Source organism: Gobio gobio (assembly GCF_949357685.1).
Source record: "Gobio gobio genome assembly, chromosome: 6".
Taxonomy (NCBI): Eukaryota; Metazoa; Chordata; class Actinopteri; order Cypriniformes; family Gobionidae; genus Gobio; species Gobio gobio.
In genome coordinates, this window is record NC_137102.1 from 13,548,077 (window position 1) to 13,569,013 (window position 20,937).

The 20,937-nt window shown below is 39.0% G+C and overlaps 2 protein-coding genes across 3 annotated transcripts; both read right to left on the reverse strand.

Moving 5' to 3' along the window:
• Nucleotides 1–5,076: 5,076 nt before the first annotated feature.
• Nucleotides 5,077–10,850, reverse strand: vopp1a (VOPP1 WW domain binding protein a). 2 transcript variants are annotated; one of them, XM_079820116.1, is made up of 5 exons: nucleotides 9,147–10,850; nucleotides 8,481–8,539; nucleotides 6,165–6,242; nucleotides 5,803–5,900; nucleotides 5,077–5,730 (listed from the first exon to the last, which is right to left on the reverse strand). In XM_079820116.1, the coding sequence occupies exons 1-5, from the start codon at nucleotides 9,189–9,191 to the stop codon at nucleotides 5,558–5,560; spliced, it is 453 nt and encodes a 150-aa protein (XP_079676242.1). In that variant the 5' UTR covers nucleotides 9,192–10,850; the 3' UTR covers nucleotides 5,077–5,557. The 2 variants fall into 2 exon arrangements, with proteins under 2 accessions (XP_079676242.1, XP_079676241.1); XM_079820115.1 differs by having other exon boundaries at nucleotides 5,078–5,730; nucleotides 5,803–5,936.
• On the reverse strand, nucleotides 10,709–19,590 carry gorasp1a (golgi reassembly stacking protein 1a). Its single transcript, XM_079820102.1, has 9 exons — nucleotides 19,394–19,590; nucleotides 18,636–18,716; nucleotides 16,907–17,110; nucleotides 16,730–16,816; nucleotides 16,435–16,565; nucleotides 16,201–16,342; nucleotides 12,856–12,943; nucleotides 12,643–12,771; nucleotides 10,709–12,550 (listed from the first exon to the last, which is right to left on the reverse strand). The coding sequence occupies exons 1-9, from the start codon at nucleotides 19,454–19,456 to the stop codon at nucleotides 12,078–12,080; spliced, it is 1,398 nt and encodes a 465-aa protein (XP_079676228.1). The 5' UTR covers nucleotides 19,457–19,590; the 3' UTR covers nucleotides 10,709–12,077.
• Between the last annotated feature and the right edge of the window lie 1,347 nt (nucleotides 19,591–20,937).

The window sequence follows — 20,937 nt, forward strand, 5'->3', positions numbered from 1 at the left end:
GTATGCACACACATTTAATCATGGCTTCTTCAAATGAAATATATAGGACAAAGGAAAATAAGGACACACTGATCAGGACCACAATGACACGATGGATTATTCTGATACACCGAAGACTGATGTAGGCTGACATTTCAAAGAAGAATGGGCAAAAAATGGGTGTTCAGAGACTGTAGTGCTCTTAAATGTACTGAAAATATTATTAGACCCTTTAAATGTTCAACCGCGTTTCTCCCTCGTTTTGGCAGTTTGATGTTTGATATATATAGGGTTCGATTTTTAGAATGCATCAAGGTGCCCTCAACTGTTTTGTCTTTTTTCTCTCTCTGTGGTCATATTTTAATATTCATGTGTCTGTATAATGAGCATGTTGCAGGTCTGTGTTTTATTGGTTGTTGTCTCCCCTCTTCCCCCTTCTACACTCCCACTTTTCCACAGTTTTACACGCCCATTTTTAGAGACTTTTTGCAACTCTGAGGCTGAGTCCCAAAAATTGGAAAATGCTGCCTTCGGAGAACACATTTCAAGGTATGAAGGCATTAAGGCACATCCAAATCTAATGTTAGCTTCACTTCATGTCTCCTGAGAGAACTTCATCTGATTGAGTTTTGAAGGCAGCATAAATGTATCCTTCGCTGCCTTTGATATCCCTGACAGCTGAGCTAGAAAAAAAAAGATGGAGTTCGAAAGTTGCGACTGCTGGTCAGTTTGTGTGTAAATGTAAATTTTTGACCAACATTCTGATGTAATTTCTAGTGAGAAATGACTACTGTAGTAATCAAATATTTGTTCAGTTCTCACCGGAGCTCGCGCTGTTTTGCTGAAGATCATTAACTGTTACACTGCCTAAGAAGTCTGTCCGAAATCAGTTTCGTGAGGTGCCTTCATGCACAAACGCTGCCTTACAAGCAGTGTTGGTGTAACTAGTTACTAAGTATTTAGTTACTGTAATTTAATTGTTTTTTTCCTTGAAAAAGTAAAGTAAGGGATTACTCTTATTTATTTAGTAATTTAATTACAGTTACTTTTGATGTAATTGAACTAATAGTGTGTATAGACTGTAGAACAATTATATATAATACAATAGTGGAATTAACATAAAAAGTCTAACTTTAAAATGTGTTTTTTTATGTATCCTTTTCACATTTATAATTCTTTGGTCAGTTAATAAGAATAATTTATGTAGTTTTATATTATTTATTTGAATGAATTAAAAGCCGTTTCATGTCTATCCTTGAATTACTTAGTCGAGGTTGATATAGGATTTAGAAAGTAATTAAATACTTTTTGGAGAGAGTAATTTGTACAGTAATCTAATTACATGATTGAAGATGTAATTAGTAACTAGTAATTAATTACTTATTTAGAGTCACTTACCCAACACTGCTTACAAGTCATTGTTTGATAAGGCAGCAAGGCAACAAGTCAGCTGTTCCACCTGTTCCCTCCTGATTATCTACCCTTTATTAGACCCTTCGTGTTTGCAGTCTGTGTCGGATCGTTTGTCTAACATCTCCCTTTTCCCGTGATCCCGGTTGGTATGTTTCTGTTAGTAGTTAGTTTTGTTATTTCTGGTTATGTTTTCCCCCTCGTGGGTTTTGTTTTGTTTTTGGAAGAGGTTGAGAGACGGGGGAGCGATAAATCGAAATCCCTCCAGCGTGAGGACGATCCTTTTAGATCTGCTCTGACGGATAGATCTGTATAGCCTTGGTGGTAAGAGGAAGGACCGTGTAGATCCACTCTGACGGTCGAACAAAGTAGAGATAGCCCTGGTGTTCCTGTCCAGGAAGATTTGTCTGTAAGGGTAATGTTTAAATGCACAGTTACCTGACAAATATTTTTTTGAGTACTCCCTCTGGTGCGAGGAAGACCCGTTTAGATCTGCTCTGACGGGTAAAACATCTAGAGAACGCCCTCAAGTTTGGCCAAGAAGATTTGTCTGTAAGGGTACTGTCTAAACGCACATTTACCTGACAAATATTTTTAAAGTAAACCTCACTCTCCATTTTCTTCCACTCCAGATAGGGGATTTCATCTTTATTTCTTTTAATTCCTATTATAACTGTTATACTATATATATTTTTATTTTATTCACTTACGAATATTTTAACTTAATTTCTGTGTAAAGCACTTTGAATTGCCACTGTGTATGAAATGTGCTATACAAATAAACTTGCCTTGCCTTCCCTTATGTTTAATTTGTTAATAAATTCCTTTTTTCCCGCATTTGAGTCCTCACCTTAGTTTTCCTTCATTTCCCGTGACATAACGCTCCGACCTATCATGAGGACTCAGCGGAAGAATGGTTTGCCTCATCCACCAGCTCTCACTGTCCCGTGCCCTCTATACCAGCGCATACTTCAGTTTGAGGTCTTATGTTCCGTCCGTCAGCAAGGGACGGAGCCTAGAAGGTTTGCTGAACAATTCAGCTAAGCGGCGGAGGGTCTAGGACTCAACAACGGGGCACTCAAGGACCTTTTTAATTACGCCCTGGATGAGCCGTTTGACTGGGTGGTAATGAGACTGAGAGGGTTGTATTTTATGTCTTTTGAGGTGGCAGCAGAGTATTTGGCCCGCCTGATGGAGAAGGCTGCCAGAGAGGCGGCTAGAGAAGTGAGGGAGAGGGTCTCCACCTCACCTGGGTCGCATAGATGCAGGAAGAGGAAGGTTTCAGTCCTGAGTCCGGTGGTCCCTGTTTCGGTGGTCCAGAAACGGAGGAGGAGAAGGAAGGCTCCCTCCGTGACTGTTCCGGTGGTCCCAGTTCCGGTGGTCCCGAGTCCGGTGGTTCCGAAACGGAGGAGGCGGGGGAGAAAGGCTCCCTCCGTGATAGTTCCGGTCATGGGTGTCGGAACCATTGTATGTGGGTGGGACAAGACCCACCCACTTTTTACGATCAATGATATTGGACCCACTCACTTTTATCGTCTCTAACATTCAGCACATGTGTGTTTACCTACCCCTAATCGATAAACACTTATTATTAAACACATGTTAGATGCTTTATTTCCACTTTTCTAATATTTTCTTCATTTTTATTGAAAATAGATGCCTTTCCGATCTGATATGTGGGAAAAGGGAGAAGATTGTGTTTGGCGAAAGGCGGACTCGAACCGCGGGTCGATTTGTGTCAAAACTAGATGCCGTGCGTCCTACCCCTACACTACTGACGCTCTCAATAATATGGCGATTTCCATAATTTTGTCTTTCCAAACTATACGTTTAGCAAGCAAAGCGGTATATTTGTACTTGATGTAATTGGCATCTACTCCATTAAAAAATTTCTGAGGACCCACCCACATTTTTTTTGCTTCCGACGCCCATGGTTCCGGTGGTCCCAGTTCCGGTGGTTGCTGCCGTTCCAGCCACGCCACCCAGGCGCCCTGCTCTGCCCGCGCCGCCCAGGTGTCTTGAACTCTGTGGGTCGCCCAGGCCTCCCGAACTCTGCTGGCCTTTCGAACTCTCCTGGCCTCCAGAACTCTGCGGGCCGCCCTGGTCTGTTCCGCCCCAGTCTGTCCCTCCCGTTCCGCCCTGGTCTGTCCCTCCCGTTTCCGCCCCGGTCTGTCCCTCACGTCTCGGTCTGTCCCTCACGTTCCGCCCCGGTCTGTCCCTCACGTTCCCTGGTCTGTCCCTCACGTTCCGTCCTGGTCTGTCCCTCACGTTCCCTGGTCTGTCCCTTCCGTCCCGCGTCTGGTAGCCGTTCCGTAGGGAGGGGGTAATGTCACATGCCTGTCCTGTCTTGTGTAGCACATGGGTGTTTTGTTATTTTAGGCCATGTGCTCGTGTCTCTGTCTGATCCCTCCCCCTTGTTATCAGTTTGATTTCTTCCACCTGTTCCCTCCTGATTATCTACCCTTTATTAGACCCTTCGTGTTTGCAGTCTGTGTCGGATCATTTGTCTAACGTCTCCCTTTCCCTGTGATCCTGGTTGGTATGTTTCTGTTAGTTAGTTTTGTTATTTCTGGTTATGTTTTCCCCCTCGTGGGTTTTGTTTTGTGCTTATGTTTAATTTGTTATTAAATTCCTTTTTTCCAGCATTTGAGTCCTCACCTTAGTTTTCCTTCATTTCCTGTGACACGTATTGCCTGTCTTTTTAAGCAAGTCAGTATATGGGGATGATTAGCAGGCCATGATGGACAGAGACTAATGGGCAAATTTGGCCAGGATGCCGGGGTTACACCCCTACTCTTTTTCCGAAGGACATCCTGAGATTTTAAATGACCACAGAGTCAGGACCTTGGCTTAACATCTCATCTGAAGGACGGATGAATGGTGGATGACTTCTAGCATAACTTCAGTAATGTGCTGAGTTCTTGAGAGACCGAATGCATGTGGCCCTGAATCTAACGGTCTCAGATCTAATCAAACACAAGCTGATGTGATCACTGTGTTCTTTGGCATAGTTTTTTCCTTGGCCTTTTGTTTCACCTTAAATGTCCTCAGATACATTTTTGTAAGATTTCCCTTAGGTTCAAAACTGAGCCCACTCAGCTCTGTGGGGCAGTATTCGGGTTACCACAGCGGGTTTTGTCTTCTTCACCAGTTTGTAACGGTATAGACAAACATTAGGGTTTTCTTATTACATCCTTTTCCAGACAAGGCGAATTTGATCAAATGTTGCATATATCATCATTCTGAGAAAGGTGTTGCATATATCATCATTCTGAGGAAGGTGTTGCATATATCATCATTCTGAGGAATAAATGGTGACATAACGAGATCTAAACTGATGTTTGCATGTGTTCATTTTCCCCCAATATATACAAAGTACTAGTAAAGGGGAAAAAACTGGATTGCTTTGCAGCGCCACCTTGTGGTGGTAATGAAGTTACTAATGTAACGCAAGCATAAAAAATATTGTACATTTATGTATGAACGTACTTGTATAAAACAAAAAATAGATGAACAGTTTGTATTTTATGTACATAACAATGGCATAAATAAAGTAATGAATATATTTCATTAAATATTCCAAATAAATGTTTAATAATAACTAATTAAAAAAAACAAACGTATACATTTATTATTAAATAAATATAATAAATAATATATGTAAAATAATCGACGATAAAACTGTTTTAAAAGACCAACTTTATTAGGGTTATGGTTGAGTGATAAAAAAAGATACTATGCAGTAGATTTCAGTCAAAAACATTTTCATAACCAAGGGTTTAATGTCAGCTATGTGTGAAGAAATAAAATGTTTGATACTTTTAATGCACTATTGTATGAAAATAAAGTATTTTTTTAGTAAAAATCTAATTTGGTAAAATTATAAAGCATAAGCAGTTTATTGAGGCTGTTACATAGATCTACTATTACCTCTGACTCTTTTATGCTGATGGAAAGATGGAGGCATTTCAATGTCTCTATATTTCTGTTTTTGTTCTCTTGCACCAGTTCCAGTGTGTAAGTTTGTTTCCTCCAGTCATGCCTGAGTTGTTGCTTCTTCTTCCGTTTCTTTCTCTCTTTCTTTTTCACCTCACAGACTTTAAGATTGAGTAACAAAAAGTCACTGATGATCTGTAGTGTTGTTCCTCAGGACACTGTGTTCTTCTCTTTATTTCTTCTGCGAGTCCTGCATGGCCTGATCATAGGAAGGAGGAGGCTGGCTGTACGGCAGGGTTGAATACACTGCAGTCATGTGACTGGGGTTGGTCCGCACTGGGTAGACAGTGGAAATAACTGCAGTCTCTGAGTCTCCATAACTGTGAAAGCCAGCCTGGCGCAGTCCTGCCAACACACACACAGCAGATCAAATCACATGAACAGTGTTTGCAGGACGAGGGCATTCAGAGAGATTACCTGGTGATATAATGGGGTGTCTGGAGAAGGCCACGTTAAAATCAGGTTCCCCAGGTGGAGGGTAAGGGTGGACACGTCTGCGAATGAAGTACCCAGTACTGCAGCAGCACAAAATGCCAATTATCAGCAAAAGCCTAAGGACCGATCAAAAACAGCCCATAAAATCACATGAATTGTTCCAATCCGGGATGGTACAGCTATCATCGTACAGTGAGAAGATCCCTGATTCTCTGCGACCTTACATAAGACAAACGTTTTGGAAAATGGATGGATGTTCCAATAAACCCTCTGAGCCAAGTAACATTTTGAATACAATTCCAAAAAAACTCTACATCTAAATGAAAATGAATGAAGTGACTCACCAGAAATACCATATTTTCGGAACAGAAAGGGCTCGAACACAGCATTGTGTGCCACAGCAGTCCTCATATGTCTTGCATCTACAAGACGGACACACATTCTTCCTCAGTCCTTACTGTAGCCCTTCAATAAGGCTTAAAGTTCATGCTAAAATATGATTGGCTATATATTCATATATAAACTACTATCGTTCAAAAGTTTGGGGGTCAGCCAAGGACGCATTAAATTGATCAAAAGTGACAGCCAAAGACATTTACAATGTTTATTTCCAATTCATCTTTTAATATTTCTAGTTCAAAATAATGCTGTTCTTTTGAACAGTCTATTAATCAGTAATAAGTATCCTGAATAAAAAATAAATGTATAACATAAAGGCATAACATTATGACCTAATATTGTGTTGGTCCCCCTGTTGCTGACAAAACAGCCCAGTCGAGGTAGGACTCCACTAGACCCCTGAAGGTGTGCTGTGGTATCTGGCACCAAGATGTTAGCAGCAGATCCTTTAAGTCCTGTAAATTGCGAAGTGGGGCCTCCATGAATCGGACTTGTTTGTACAGCACATCCCACAGATGCTCAATTGGATTGAGATCTGGGGAATTTGGAGGCCAAGTCAACACCTCAAACTCATTGTTGTGCTCCTCAAACCATTCCTGAACCGTTTTTGCTTTGTGGCAGGGCGCATTATCCTGATGAAAGAGCCCACAGGCACCAGGGAGTACCGTTTCCATGAAAGGGTGTACATGGTCTGCAACAATGCTTAGGTAGGTGGTACGTGTGTCAAAGTTACATTCACATGGATGGCAGGACCCAAGGTTTCCCACCAGAACATTGCCCAAAGCATCACACTGCCTCCGCTGGCTTACCTTCTTCCCATAGTGCATCCTGGTGCCATGTGTTCCCCAGGTAAGCGATGCACACGCACCCGGCCATCCATGTGATGTAAAAGTAAACGTGATTCATCAGACCAGGCCACCTTCTTCCATTGCTCCGTGGTCCAGTTCTAATGCTCACATGCCCAATGCTGACGCTTTCGGCAGTGGACAGGGGTCATAATGGGCACCCTGACTGGTCTGCAGCTATGAAGCCCCATACACAACAAACTGTGATGCACTGTGTATTCTGACACATTTCTATCAGTACCAGCATTAACTCCTTGAGCAATTTGAGGTACAGTAGCTCATCTGTTCGATTGGACCACCCATGACCTTGTCGCTGGTTCACCACTGTTCCTTCCTTGGACCACTTTTGATAGATTCTGACCACTGCAGACCGGGAACACCCCACAAGAGCTGCAGTTTTGGAGATGCTCTGACCCAGTCATCTAGCCATCACTGCTTCTAACACATCAAATTTGCGGACAAAATGATCATTTGATGCCTAATATATCCCACCCACTAACAGGTGCTGTGATGAAGAGATAATCATTGTTATTCACTTCACCTGTCAGTGGTCATAATGTTATGCTTGATCAGTGTATATATAGAAAAGTGTTTAAAAATTGTAATAATACTTAAAAATATAACTGTTTTTACTGTATTTTTGATCAAATAAATGCAGCCTTGGATGAACATAAGAGACGTCTTTATTTTTTTTTTAAAACATTACCGACCACATATTTGTTACAAATATATTTGTAAGAAATATGTGGTCGGTAATGTTTTTAAAATTTTACACACACACACACACACACGCACGCACGCACACACACACACACACGATAAAACCTAGTATTTGGTGCTGTACACATTGACTTGTGAGAGCTGCACAAGCAAACTTGATGATGAATGTGCTGTTTTGAACGGAATGTAATTAAGGAGCATGAAGAACTGTCTGCTGTGGCTGCAGGAGAATTCATCTGTGCGTTTGGTATGAAGACTGAACTGTTTGCACCTCACCTCCTGTGGCGTATGTCAGTGGCTGGGTATACGGGAGCTCTTGTGATAAATTACTCTTATTGAAACTAGTGGGTGGGGGTTTCTGAGCTCAGGAATTCTCTCTCTTTTTTTGAATGTGCGTCTGAATGAATCCTTTAACTGCTGTTCTGTTGAAACTATTAAGAAGAATGGGGTGAGGTTAGTAAAGATTGGGGTAGTGTGGGTCCTGGTTTTCAAGCTTCTTGTGTGTGTGTGTGTGTGTGTGTGTGTGTGTGTGTGTGTGTGTGTGTGTGTGTGTGTGTGTGTGTGTGTGTGTGTGTGTGTGTGTGTGTGTGTGTGTGTGTGTGTGTGTGTGTGTGTGTGTGTGTGTGTGTGTGTGTGTGTGTGTGTGTGTGTGTGTGTGTGTGTGTGTGTGTGTGTAATATCTACTACTATACTTACATGAAGTATACTGGATAATCTCCTTCAAAGTACCAACAATACTTTTTTTCAGCAACTGTCTGCAAAAGGAGATTTCATATAGTTTTCAAAATAATGTCACATGTGCAAAAGTGAATAAACTGATAACATTTTCATGGAGAGGCATGGTAAACATGCAAGCTGCAACTAAATTATTCTGAAAAGAGGAAACCAACACTGGTTAAAATCAGACAATTTCAGGCATACTTTTGTGTTGGCCCTTTTCTTGTTCGCAAAACGTGAATTACTACCGGCCCATTTTACCTGACATCACCCTATTTACATGCTAAAACAAACCGCAAAAATACCAAATAGAAAATAAATCACAGTTTTCAACCCTTGTTGTGATCTTGAAAACCATATTTTAACTTAATGGGCATTTTTTGTGACAGTTGTGGATTGCATCTGACACCGTGGTTCATAGAAAATAAACTACAAAGAGCTTCTTGTCTGAGTCCTGGACAAGAACAATAAACAATGTTTTGTCTGTGTGTGGAATATAGTGTAAGATATTTGTGTCACAGAGACTTACAGATGCACGACAACAAAATGATCATTAAAAAAAGAATAGGCCTAATAAATAGTTCAAAACGAACGTGTTTTGGTAACTCTTGAAAAAATAAAAAAGAATGAAATGCTGTTACTCACCTCAGCAAATAAAAGTGTGAAGATGAGGCCGCATAATTGTCGCATTCTGTACTCGAGCCTCACAGCGCGAGATCAGCCTGCTCTACCTGTCTTACCTCAAGACCAGTCAGAGAACGCAAGACACATGCGGAGGTCACTGAAGCTGCTCGACAGCGCCGATGGTCGTTGTTTCATAATGGGTTGTTGATCCACATGTCCTGGATTGGAACATTATTAGACCCTCATGCAGCGCTCGTGCAGTGGCATTGCAGTTCCCCATTATACAGTGGAGGATGAGAAGGATGACATCACATGACTTCACATCACAAAGGCACGCTTGTGCAGTTCTCCTTAACAGATTTAATCACTATTTCAAAAGTAACCTAAACTAAACTAAACTAAACACTTCTAACAGCTAGTAGTTCTTTTTAAATCTTGCTAGTATTGGGCGCTTTCTTTAGGGATGTTACCTTTTGCACAATGTTGTGTTAAAACTAAAAGCCACTTTATATATAGCTTATCCCAAAAAGTTCACCAGTAAGACGAATGTATAATAAATATGGCGTAATAACACTCTTTAATAAGGCTAATTTATTGTTAAAGGGACAGTTCACTCAAAAATTAAAAATCTTTTATGTTAAACCAACCATATATTTTTTTACTTTTGACATAACTCTTTTACCACATTGAACTGAAAATGATAATATTGTACCATATTGATATAAAAATACAAAGAGGAAGAAAATATATTTAATTCTTTGTTATCAATAACATGAAGTGCATTAAATATCACATTACGTCAGAAGACTTTTTTAGAAAGGAAAACAATAAATATTAAATAGTATGGAGAATCAATAAATTATTAATGATTTACTTGCATTGTGTGAATAATATGCAATTGTGTAATAAATAAAAAAGTAACTAGTCTGATTACGAGTTAATTAAAAAAAAATTTAATCTAATTAGAAGTACTTAATTGTTTTTATCTGATTATGTAATCCAGGTTACATTTAATGGGTTATGACATGACCCAGCACTGGTTATTGAAGGTAAAGATTAAAGGGATAGTTCACCCCAAAAATTTACATTCTGTCTCTTACCCTCATGTCTTTCCAAACCTGCATGACTTACTTTCTTCTGCAGAACACAAAATATTATATTTTGAAGACTATTGTTAACCAAACAATTTTGGATTGAATTCCACAAAAAAACAAAAAAAGAAATTTTTCAAAAAAACTTTTATGTTCCATTGAAGAAAGAACATCATCGGTTTGAAATCACTTGAGGGTTAAAAAAGTAAATTTGCTTGTTGCCTTAAAATTTTGAGTTCATTGAAATAAAAAATGTGAGTTAATACAACAAATGAGATTGGTTTAATAAATAGAAACTCAAAAATGTATTCTGAATTACATGAATTATCAATTAAGTTGATTTCACAAAAGATAAAACGTTTGTAAAAAAAAAAATCATGATTTGTTTTCAGTGTACCCAAAATGTTTTTACATTCCGAACTACAATTTGCACTGTCAAAAAACTACACCAAAATAAGCTACAACACAAAAAAACATCACTAACAACAATTTATCATTTGGATCTTTTATTGCGGTGTATGGTTCCAGTGTTTTTCACTGATATTTTCCCAGAAACCCAAAGAATACAGTTTGTGTTGGTACAGTAGACATTTTCTGTGTTTGCTTCATCTTCTCTCAAATATCAGCAGCATTACTATACAAAAATATACATTTGAGTTCACGCTCTAGAAAGAACAGATATTCTGAACTTTAAAAAAAAAAAAAAAAAAGTCACATTTATAACAGCGTTCTCTCCTCACCCTTGTGACGTACCATCATAGTGTCAATGCAAAGAGATATCTTCAGAAATCACTTTTGCCTGTATAGACACATAGTCTTTGTTCATCGCTGGAACTCTTAGAAATCTCTTAGAAATTACAACAATGAACTTAAGATGAACAAAGAGGTCATTTAGTGTAGAACTTCCCATCATCAAACAGAAAAATTCAAGTCCTGGCCTGGAACTGACACTATTCTTAAATGTAGAAGTGATGATTACACTCAATCATAATACCATAGAAATGATATTGGCATTTACACAATAACTGTATTTGCATAGATCAATAAATGACCGATCACAAGTAAACTGAAATAGTCCATGTCTCAAACAAAAGTGAAAAGTACATTCTACTGTATTTCTCTAGTGTTGATATAAATAAAACATTACTCTAGTCTATCCAAGTAGCAAACATTTCAATTCAATATTTGTTGAAAAGATTCTAAAATCACATCCAAATAACTTCGAAATTATAATTAGCCAGGAAGAGTTTGCTTTGCAAAATTAACCAAATACAAAACCCTAGTCCAGTATTAAAAATGTGTACTTAGCATAACAAACGTTCCCACGACACAAAAATAAAAAACAAATAGGTTGCAGAGCTTCTGAAAGTTTAACTGCAACAAAGTAGCCAAAATATTTTAATGCATTTTCTAGACAAAATTAGTATTTTGTGTCTCAGTATTAGATCTATATAATCTACACTGTTCATTTTAACACAGCAATGAGTGTGTGTGTAGTATCTAAATAAATACTACAAATATTTAAAACAAACGGTCAATTAAATAAAGCTTTGGGTTGCTATTTTTTTGTGGAATTTAGAACCAGTAATCTAAGCAGGTTTAATTAATCAAGCTGAATAAAAGTGTTGTAACATAAAACATCTTCTAAATGAAGATCTACACGATTAAAATTAATGACATATGGACTAAAATCATCATGACTACTAGCACACAAATAAAGCGAAATAAGAAGGAAAAGTAATTTGCACACAACCAATCAAAAAAGGACCTGATTCTAAAAGTAACAAAGCCATTAAAAAACACGCACCCAATGATTGTTGAGCAACTGCGTAAACAAGATACAAGGTACTTGGTAGTGCCACTACTGAAGTGCAGCTTCGTCTTTGACATCTGCACTGTGAGAATCAAAAGACATCAGGTCAGAAGAAACGGCCTCTGCTTTGCCCTCGGACCAGCTGCTCTTAGGAGACTGCGGCTCATCGGAAAAACCCTGATTGACATCATCAGTTTCTGAGGGGAAAGGTGAGGACTCGTTGGGTTGCACGGGATATCCTGCGGGCAGGGCAGATGACTCGAGATGAAGGGCGGCAGGGTCAATGAGCAGGGAAGAGATGTCTATAGGAGGCACGGAAGATTCAAGAGATGGGATCGAAGAATTCAAAGATGCCATACTGTGATCGAGAGGCAGATTTGGGAGAAAAGGGTGTGAGAGAGAAAGGGGAGGAGAAACATCTGAAGGTGGTGCCATAGAGGAACTGAAATCCACAGCAGGATATCCCTCTGTAAACCTCTCTTCAGGGTCACGATAAGGAACCTCACAGTCTTGAAGCTCCTCTGCAAAAAGAGACATTTTTGCACATTTCACAACCTAGACTTGAGCTCACAGATTGAATTCTGTTCACCTAAAGTTAGCAAAGCTGCCTTACCAACAGCTGATACGTCAATGTCCTCTCGGACAGCTAGGGATGTGTTTGTCATGTCAATGGAAGAAATGGAAAGGTCCAGTCGGTCCACCTCTGAATTCATCATGGCCACTTCTGACGGATCCGAGAAACCTGGAGGAACCATTGCTTTAATGCATCACAATGTCTTTTCATGATTCTTGTTCTACAGAAGTGTTACATATTTTGATGCCTTACCAGGATCCATGACTCTCTGAATGGGAGGTGGCAGTGGGGTTTCAAGATCCAAACCACTCATTGACTGACCAGACGCCATTAAGGACACCTGAGAATATACATTTCAGTTACACTGTTGTCAGTATATCTAGCAAAAAATTCAAACCTGAAGAAAATTATTGAATATTGTTCAATCAATTATGCATATGCACAAAAAAGGTAAAGGGATAGTTCACCCAAAAATAAAAAAGTCTGTTATTTACACACCCACACACCATTCTAAACCTGTCTGCATTTCTTTCTTCTAGGGCTGCACAATTAATTGAAATAAACCCTAAATTTTGGTATGGATTAGTGTGATTATCAAATCGCAAAGACTGTGATTTAATTAAATAAATTCATGCGCCACGCGTTTCAAAGTAAAGCACGGCACTGTGTTCTTACACGTGAGCAGCTCATTATCCGCCGGTGTTTGGAGCGTCTCAGAATGGTTTTCCGTCAAAATAAAAGTTAGTTTGAAAATGAAGAAATTAAGAAAGCCATAAACAGTAGCCTTGTGATTTTACAGATGTAATGTAAAATATTATTATTATTAAATACTTGATTTTTGTATTTTACAGTAAATGTTAGCCTGACAAGCCAGACCCACATCAAGATGTTGGGTCTGGGAACTCACCATTGACAGAGCTCAATCCGAGGGGCGGGACCAAGCCTGTGGCACTTCTCTCAGAAACTGAAGCCTCCGCCCCTCGATCGCCCCCCGGTGGTTGGTCCTAGTATAGCTCCTAAACTCCACCTCTCAATGTATTAGAATGGACGCGAGACACACTAAACAATTAAATTACACTTCAAATAATTGTTTCTTAAAGATGGTTTCTGTCATTTTAGGCAGTTTTTATCACGATGATTTCATTTCAAGTGTTCGCTTTTTAAATAAGTTTAGTTTTAGGTCGTTATTTGATACTATAAAAACAGGGGGTGTGTCGTCATGATTGACAGCTGAGATTGACGGCTTCTCTGAGTGAAGTTGTCACTAAGGCACTAACAGACTTTTTTCTGGATTTTTGGGAGGAGATTGGAGCTTTAGCTTTAATTTCTACATTTCTATAACTGTTTATTTCCCACCAACATAATCAATTGTTCTGCATCAGTGAGAGTGTGGGCGGGCTTTTGATAATCGCGCCTCTACTTCCTGTTCTCTACTGCGCAACTCCGGTCCCGAGATCGCTACTGTGCAGACTCGGTCCCAAGATGTCAGCACCGTGTGCGGGCCTACGAAAGCTTCAACTCTGGTCAGCGGAAGTCAATGAAGTTGCGTCGTCCATATTTTTTTGCGGGACCAACGGTTGTCTTTCAAATTCCCTTTGCACGCAATAGGATAGCGCTACAACCAACCAGAGAGCAACGTGAAGTGGAGCTAGTTGATGGATTCAATTTTCGCCGTATCTGGTCGACAAAACTCTGAACACATCTTCCTTTCTTAAGAATGACTTCAGTGTAGGGCTGCTCGATTATGGAAAAAATCATAATCACGATTATTTTGGTCAATATTGAAATCACGATTATGTAACACGATTATTTCACATGACTTTGGGAATGTGTTGTATTTATTAAAAATACACCTTTCAACAATTCAATTGAAATTGTAACATTTGTTGTACTTTTTGAACTATTAAAATAAATAATATAACATATATTCGAATCAAAGTATAAAAGTATTCACGTAAAAATGATAACCACAAATAAATAAGATCAACAATATGGTTCAGCTATGCTTTTCATGTACGTCTAACATTAGTTTTCAGGTACAGAAATGTATCAAATGTAAAATAACATTGCATATTTGAGTGCATAAATTAAAGATTAATCCTATTAAACTTACAAAAGCTATTCAATCAAGAGCAGTGAGTGATGTCCTTGTCTTTTGTTGTTTGACATTAAACAGACAGCAGTAAAGGCTACTGCCCCTTTAAGACCTCGCGTCTTCTTTATCGACTGTATAAAGTTCACTTAAGGCATATACAGACTATGTCTGCTAAGATACTCATCAAGATGGACATGTTGACATACGTTTTGTGTGAGTTTGTCCGTTTAAGAGCAAGACTTGAAAGAGAACTCAATATTTGCGCGCTGAGAGACGTGTGCGCGCTCTCGGATGAACGCACAGAGACACATTTTCTCACAGCGCGCGCGGCTTCTCATTCTAAACCTAAACCCTAAAGCACTAAACCCGGGTGATGACGGTGAAAACGACTGGTCATATTCGAAAATATGGCAGCACTCGCAATCTCGCATGCATTGAACAAAGTTTACAAAGAGAGAATTATTTGAAAAATATGAAGGAAAAAAAGGACGTTTACACGGCTCCCCTGCTCTCGTCAGTTTTTGTTTCTTTATTAGATTGTCATAGGTCACTCTGTTTAATTTTCAAGTGGTTAAACAAATTCGTGGTGTTCCCTTGCGTCACAGCCACTACCATGTAGCAAATCTTAGCATGTTTCTGCTCGTCGTCTGATTCCTCGAAGCCAAACTGTTCCCAGACAACGGAGTTGGTTTTGCCTTTTTTGCTCACCAAACGCTGCTGTAACTGCCCTCCTTCTGCCATCTTTACTCGCGCCGAGTTTTTAAATTTCAGCAGATGATATGCACACGAGACTCACGACCTGAGAGAGATTTGTGGGTTCGGGAGGGGCGGATGTGCGCGTGCGCGTTTCATTCAGAACGCAAGGCAAAATAATCGTTTTTTCTCGATTGTACTATTTTGGTGATCGTTGGGAGGCAAAATCGAAATCGAAATCGAAATTCGATTAATTGCACAGCCCTACTTCAGTGCCATTCTTTGTTCTTTTCTCAAAGAAAAGCTTAACTCCAATTCCATAGCCGCGGCCAAAGCCGATTCGAAAGACCGCTGTTCTCTCTGCCGTGACGTGCCGTCATTATGTTAAGCCCACCCACCGACTCTATATTGGCCTGACCAGAGTTTGGTTTTTCCAGCTCGCAGGTCTACCGAGAGTTGCTAGACTACACTCCCGGCAAATTAGATTTGCGTCTAGATTTCTAGGCTAGTGCAATGTTACAATGGTATTATTATTATTATATCCATACTGAGATATGATCACAAAATTGACCCAATTGTGCTGTCTTCAAACAAACCTGGATTCCAAATCACAATTTTTATCTGAAAAATCGCAATTAGATTTTTTCACCAAATCATGCAGCCAACATCTAAATACTTATTTTGTGTTCCACATTAGAAAGAAAGACACACAGCTTTGGATCAACATGTAGGGAATTAAATAACAGAATTCTGAGTGAACTATCCCTTTAAATAATATGACATCATACTATAGTCGAATGAAAAACTACCTCTGTGAATCCATTTGTAGGAATTTCTTGCTCTGGGGTCCCTGCCACAGGAGAAGCTTTTGGACTGACTTTTTCAGATTTTGGGCTGTCAGGTTGTGCTGGGATTCGGTGCAGGTAGCCATATCCAATGCCACAGCCAAGACTACAAAAGTGTAGGCAGTTATATGAATTATTTCTTCACAATAATGGCTGGGCCAGGACTTCATTACAGTATTATATCCTAAGGGTTATTACCTGCCTTCTCCCCCCCAGGCACCATTTGGTGTGACAACCACCTCCCTGCATTTATTGGTCTCTATATTGTAGACCAGCAACTTCAATGGTTTTCCCTCATGGGCTTCAATAAGGGAGAAGAAATCCTCCGACTGTTGGAAAATAAAAAACATTGCTTGATTGTAAATAACTGATAATATGATAGCAACTACTCCCAACAATTGGGCTGATTTCATGGAGTTTGTTCATAGTATATAGATCCCACTAACTTGCATGCTAAATAACAATCAAGCATTCATGATAATTCACATCTTACATCTTGCAGAACCTGGTCAGCTCCAACAATGAAGTCTGAATGCTCCTGGAGTCCGGCCAGTGCTGCTGGTGAATTTGGCTCCACGTCCTAAAACCAGAGGGTGCAAAAGAATTACACAAAAAGCCAAAGTATTTAAAGAAATGCAGAGATGGCTTATTAAACGCAAAGATCACTTACGAGAACATGCCAAACATTTTCATTGGCTCCTTGAAAGCTACAGAAGCGGACACTGGCTCCCAGAAGTCCTTGGCCACCCCACATGTTGCTGGGAACCACCTCCAATTCCCGCATCCTCATGTTCTTTGTACTATACACTTCCATCTTCACTGGTTTCTCCACATTAGCCTTGAGGAGGTCCTTGAGCAAATCATTCTCCTGATTCTGTTCAGACAGCATATGACATGTAACAGTGACCACATGAAAATAGTTTCTGATTAAAACAAGCATATTCTGGTTAAGTCTTTATTCCAACTAAGACATGCACTTTTATTTTCTCTTGGGGAAATACTGGGGATGAAGTGTATATTGTGAATAAGATGTCTACATGACTTGCTATCTGTCTTATACAGTCTTAAGGCCCGTTCACTGGGACGCATTTTTATCACTCGCCATGGTGGCAACTCTCAGACCAAAAGCTTTCAGCCGCAATGTGGATTGATGTAATTGGCAGACGTGGTGCGCTGCAAACTCAAACAAGAGACGAGAGCCAATCAAAAAGCATAGCTTTACTAAATGGCATTTAAAGGGTCGTTGATTGCCCCTTTTTACAAGATGTAAAATAAGTCTCTGATGCCCACAGAGTGTGTATGTGAAGTTTTAGCTCAAAATACCCCACAGATAATATTTTATAGCATGTTAAAATGTCACTTTTTGAGGGTGAGCAAAAACGTGCCATTTTTGTGTGTCCCTTTAAATGCAAATGAGCTGCTGCTCATGGGGCGGAGCTTCAAGAACTCCAGTTCGCAGCTCTGATTACCTCATGCAGACAGGCAATGAAACTGTTCAGCCTTTTATGTTCAAACTGGAGTCGGACAATGATGGAGAGACTCAAGGAGAAGTGACAACATGTAGAATGCAACAGGACGTTTCTGAATGGTTAGTTGATGAATTTATGTATAGCTGATGTGGAGTTAACTATCTTCAAATCATCTATTGGCATATTCTGTCATGATAATCTTACTCCCTTTGTTGCGTGTTCCGGGGGCGGATTTATGTAAATTTCAGGGTTAGTGATGTCACTAACTCGGAAGGAAGCTTGTGTAGTCCAGCCGTTTGTTGTAGTCCTTAAAAAGCAATTTCTTTAAAAGAAAATATCTCCCTTTGCTTTGTACTTTGAGCGTCGTAACTTTGCATATATTGTTTATGCTCAACCAACAACATTACACACTAGCTAAAGTTTAAAAAGTGAAATCATAATCAACCACCCCTTTAAATGGCAGGAGGCATCGTGCACATCAAAACAGGCAAAGCAACAAATTAATATTCTTCAACATATCCTAGCTTTTTACAGAAAATATTAAGATGTAACCTCCTTTGTAATCGTTAACTAATTTAATTACACATCTCAGATTGCAGTTACATTTATTTTGTAGCCTAATTAAATTACACGTAACTAGTTACTCCCCAACACTTTGTTTAAGACATTTTGAAGTGTTTACATGCAGAATGCATTCATTACTGATACATTCAGAATGCATAAAAACATATTGATATTAATTAGAATATTCTTGTGCATGGAAAAATAATCAATGTTAACAATGATCACATCACTGTGACTGATATCAGAACTCCATTATGGGATCATTCGTTATTACTTGTGTGACATTGGCTTAAATCTCTGAATCAAAACACATTTTCCCCCAGATGACAATAAATAACCAATAGAGTTTTACAAATGCAAACTTACGAGGCGATTATTGCCAATGGATAGGATGAAATCAAAAAAGGGCTCCAACCCAGCTTTCTCTGCGGGTGAGTCCTCTTGAATCTGTAAAGGAATTGGAGTAAATCTGAGCAGAGCGCAAATTCCATTCAAATTTATGGAGTATTTCTATTTCAAATGCATTTAAAACCCTATTCATTGACGTTTTATAACATCCACCAAATAGTATGTAATCTGAAGTAATGAATATCTGCAAGGAAATGTGATGTGTTTATATAAATATTATGTAACGCCCTTCTCCCTCTGCGGGTTTATTCTTCAATGACGTGGCAGCTACACTTAAACATCCCTAAATCCAGGAGCTGTTGGATTACTGACCACGACACTGTACTAAAACACAGACCAACTATGCAAACACTTTTACACACTGAAGATGTAACGTGTGACCATAATGTGAGAAATCGCAAACGTTATAATATAAGAAGGTGTTTTCGGAGCTGTCAGATTTATAACACAACAGACCCTGTAAAATCTGCAGTTACACTGACAGTTGCCACTTTGCAAGCACTTTTCAAACCTTAAAAAGGCTTTCTCAGATGTTTGTACCGTGTATCTGACATGGCGGTTTATTTATCAGATCATTTAAAAAATATATGAATGCACACACTGTTTTATCTGTCAAAGGCTAAAGCAATGCGGACATAGGAACTTCATCAAAGCATCGCTAGCATACAAAGCTGCTCGCTGTCAAACGCAAAGTCAACGACATTAAAACATTTTACCCCATGGACGTGATATCCTTCTGTTCCCCCCTCAGGTGTACCACTGCTCTGTGTTAAACCCATTGTTCTTGAGGGTTTCGATGTTTTTCAATGTTATGTTTAGTTCTCTGAACAAACGACCCAGACAGAGATTACTCATTCCATAGTGGCCATGTTGTCCATCTAGGCAGGAGAGAGCAATCGAACATGATTCAATCGATCAAAGGCTCGGAACTCTATTTTTAATACTTGCCAGCTAAAACATTATCAAAGCTAAATCTAAATCTAAACTAAGGTGACCAGATTTCTAAATTGGAAACCGGGGACATTTCCTATTTCAGTGGTCAAAATATCACTAAAATCTAATTTGTTATTATCTTTAAAATAAAAAACGAACAATACATTTTTTATGTTTTTTGTTGTTGTTGTAGTTGTGGGCTCCCTATATTATTATTAACATTAATAAATATTATTATTTAGTTTGATTATTAGGATTTTTGGTCTGGATTTAATACAATTCAATGCACCCGCAAAAACAATGAAAACAGTTAATAGTAACCATTGTAAATAACAAGCAGTTCAAAACAATATTAATACTATTAATATAAAAGTATAATATTTTAATTTTCACAAGTTTATAGTCTACTACTAGGCTATATAAATGCCTTATTTTTACTTTAAATGTTTTGTTACGTTCGTGGTTGAAAATAACTTTTATCCTTAATTGGTCTTGTTATTTTGCATTTTAGGCTTATTTTAAGCAAAAAGTATGTGTATTCTGCACATGTATTTGTTACAAGTGTAATGTTTAGGTTATTTTATAATCACTGCTTTGCAACGGCGGAACTTTTGGGGACAAAACAATCCCGCTCCCCGTTGAGGCTCTGTTATAAGGCACATACAAAATGTATAACTTAAATTTAACATGAATAGTTAGTACTACCTTTAAAGTGATAACGATGTTTTGAAATTTGACGATAATGGCGCTCTGCTCTCGGTTACCTTCTTCATGAAATACAAGCGGCGCGCGCGACCAAGTAGAGCCAGCTTATCTCACAGCGCCATCTGCTGGTGAAAATAATCACTACATGATTGCTCCTATAACCAGCAGGCTGCTGTATTATTTTTGCAACATATGCTGCGGGTTGTTTTGAACGAGCTGTAAAATGGGGACATTTCCGGGGACAGCTCCAGTCGGGGACAGAACAACAAAAACCGGGACTGACCCCGGGAAACGGGGACGTCTGGATTCCCTAATCTAAACCGTATCCTCAATATAAGTTATCTCATTTGGAAATGTATCAATCTACAGATTCTCAGAATTGATTTTTGTATAGTACACCCCCCCCACCACCACCACTATAAACAATGACCTCTCTGACATGACATATTTTCCTTCTACATTTGTTAAAGCAGTTTAGCAAATAGAAGTTGAGTGTGGCTAAACTGCATAATTATAATACAAAATGTACCATAGCAGATCATTAAATATAATACAACAAAAGGAGTAGCCCATTTAATTTTTTTTTTTGGGGGGGGGGGGTTGTTCTTAAACGTAATTGCCT

Bases quoted from the DNA above. Each gene is read 5' to 3' on its own strand.
- vopp1a (XM_079820115.1), bottom strand. From the start codon at position 9,191: ATGCGACAATTATGCGGCCTCATCTTCACACTTTTATTTGCTGAG. The intron at 8,540-9,146 runs GTGAGTAACAGC...CTCCTTTTGCAG, and splicing joins TCACACTTTTATTTGCTGAG to ACAGTTGCTGAAAAAAAGTA. The intron at 5,937-6,164 runs GTGAGTCACTTC...ATCGGTCCTTAG, and splicing joins CCGAAAATATGGTATTTCTG to GCTTTTGCTGATAATTGGCA.
- gorasp1a (XM_079820102.1), bottom strand. From the start codon at position 19,456: ATGGGTTTAACACAGAGCAGTGGTACACCTGAGGGGGGAACAGAAGGA. The intron at 16,566-16,729 runs GTAAGATGTGAA...ATTTTCCAACAG, and splicing joins CTGACCAGGTTCTGCAAGAT to TCGGAGGATTTCTTCTCCCT. The intron at 12,551-12,642 runs GTAAGGCAGCTT...CTCTTTTTGCAG, and splicing joins CATTGACGTATCAGCTGTTG to AGGAGCTTCAAGACTGTGAG.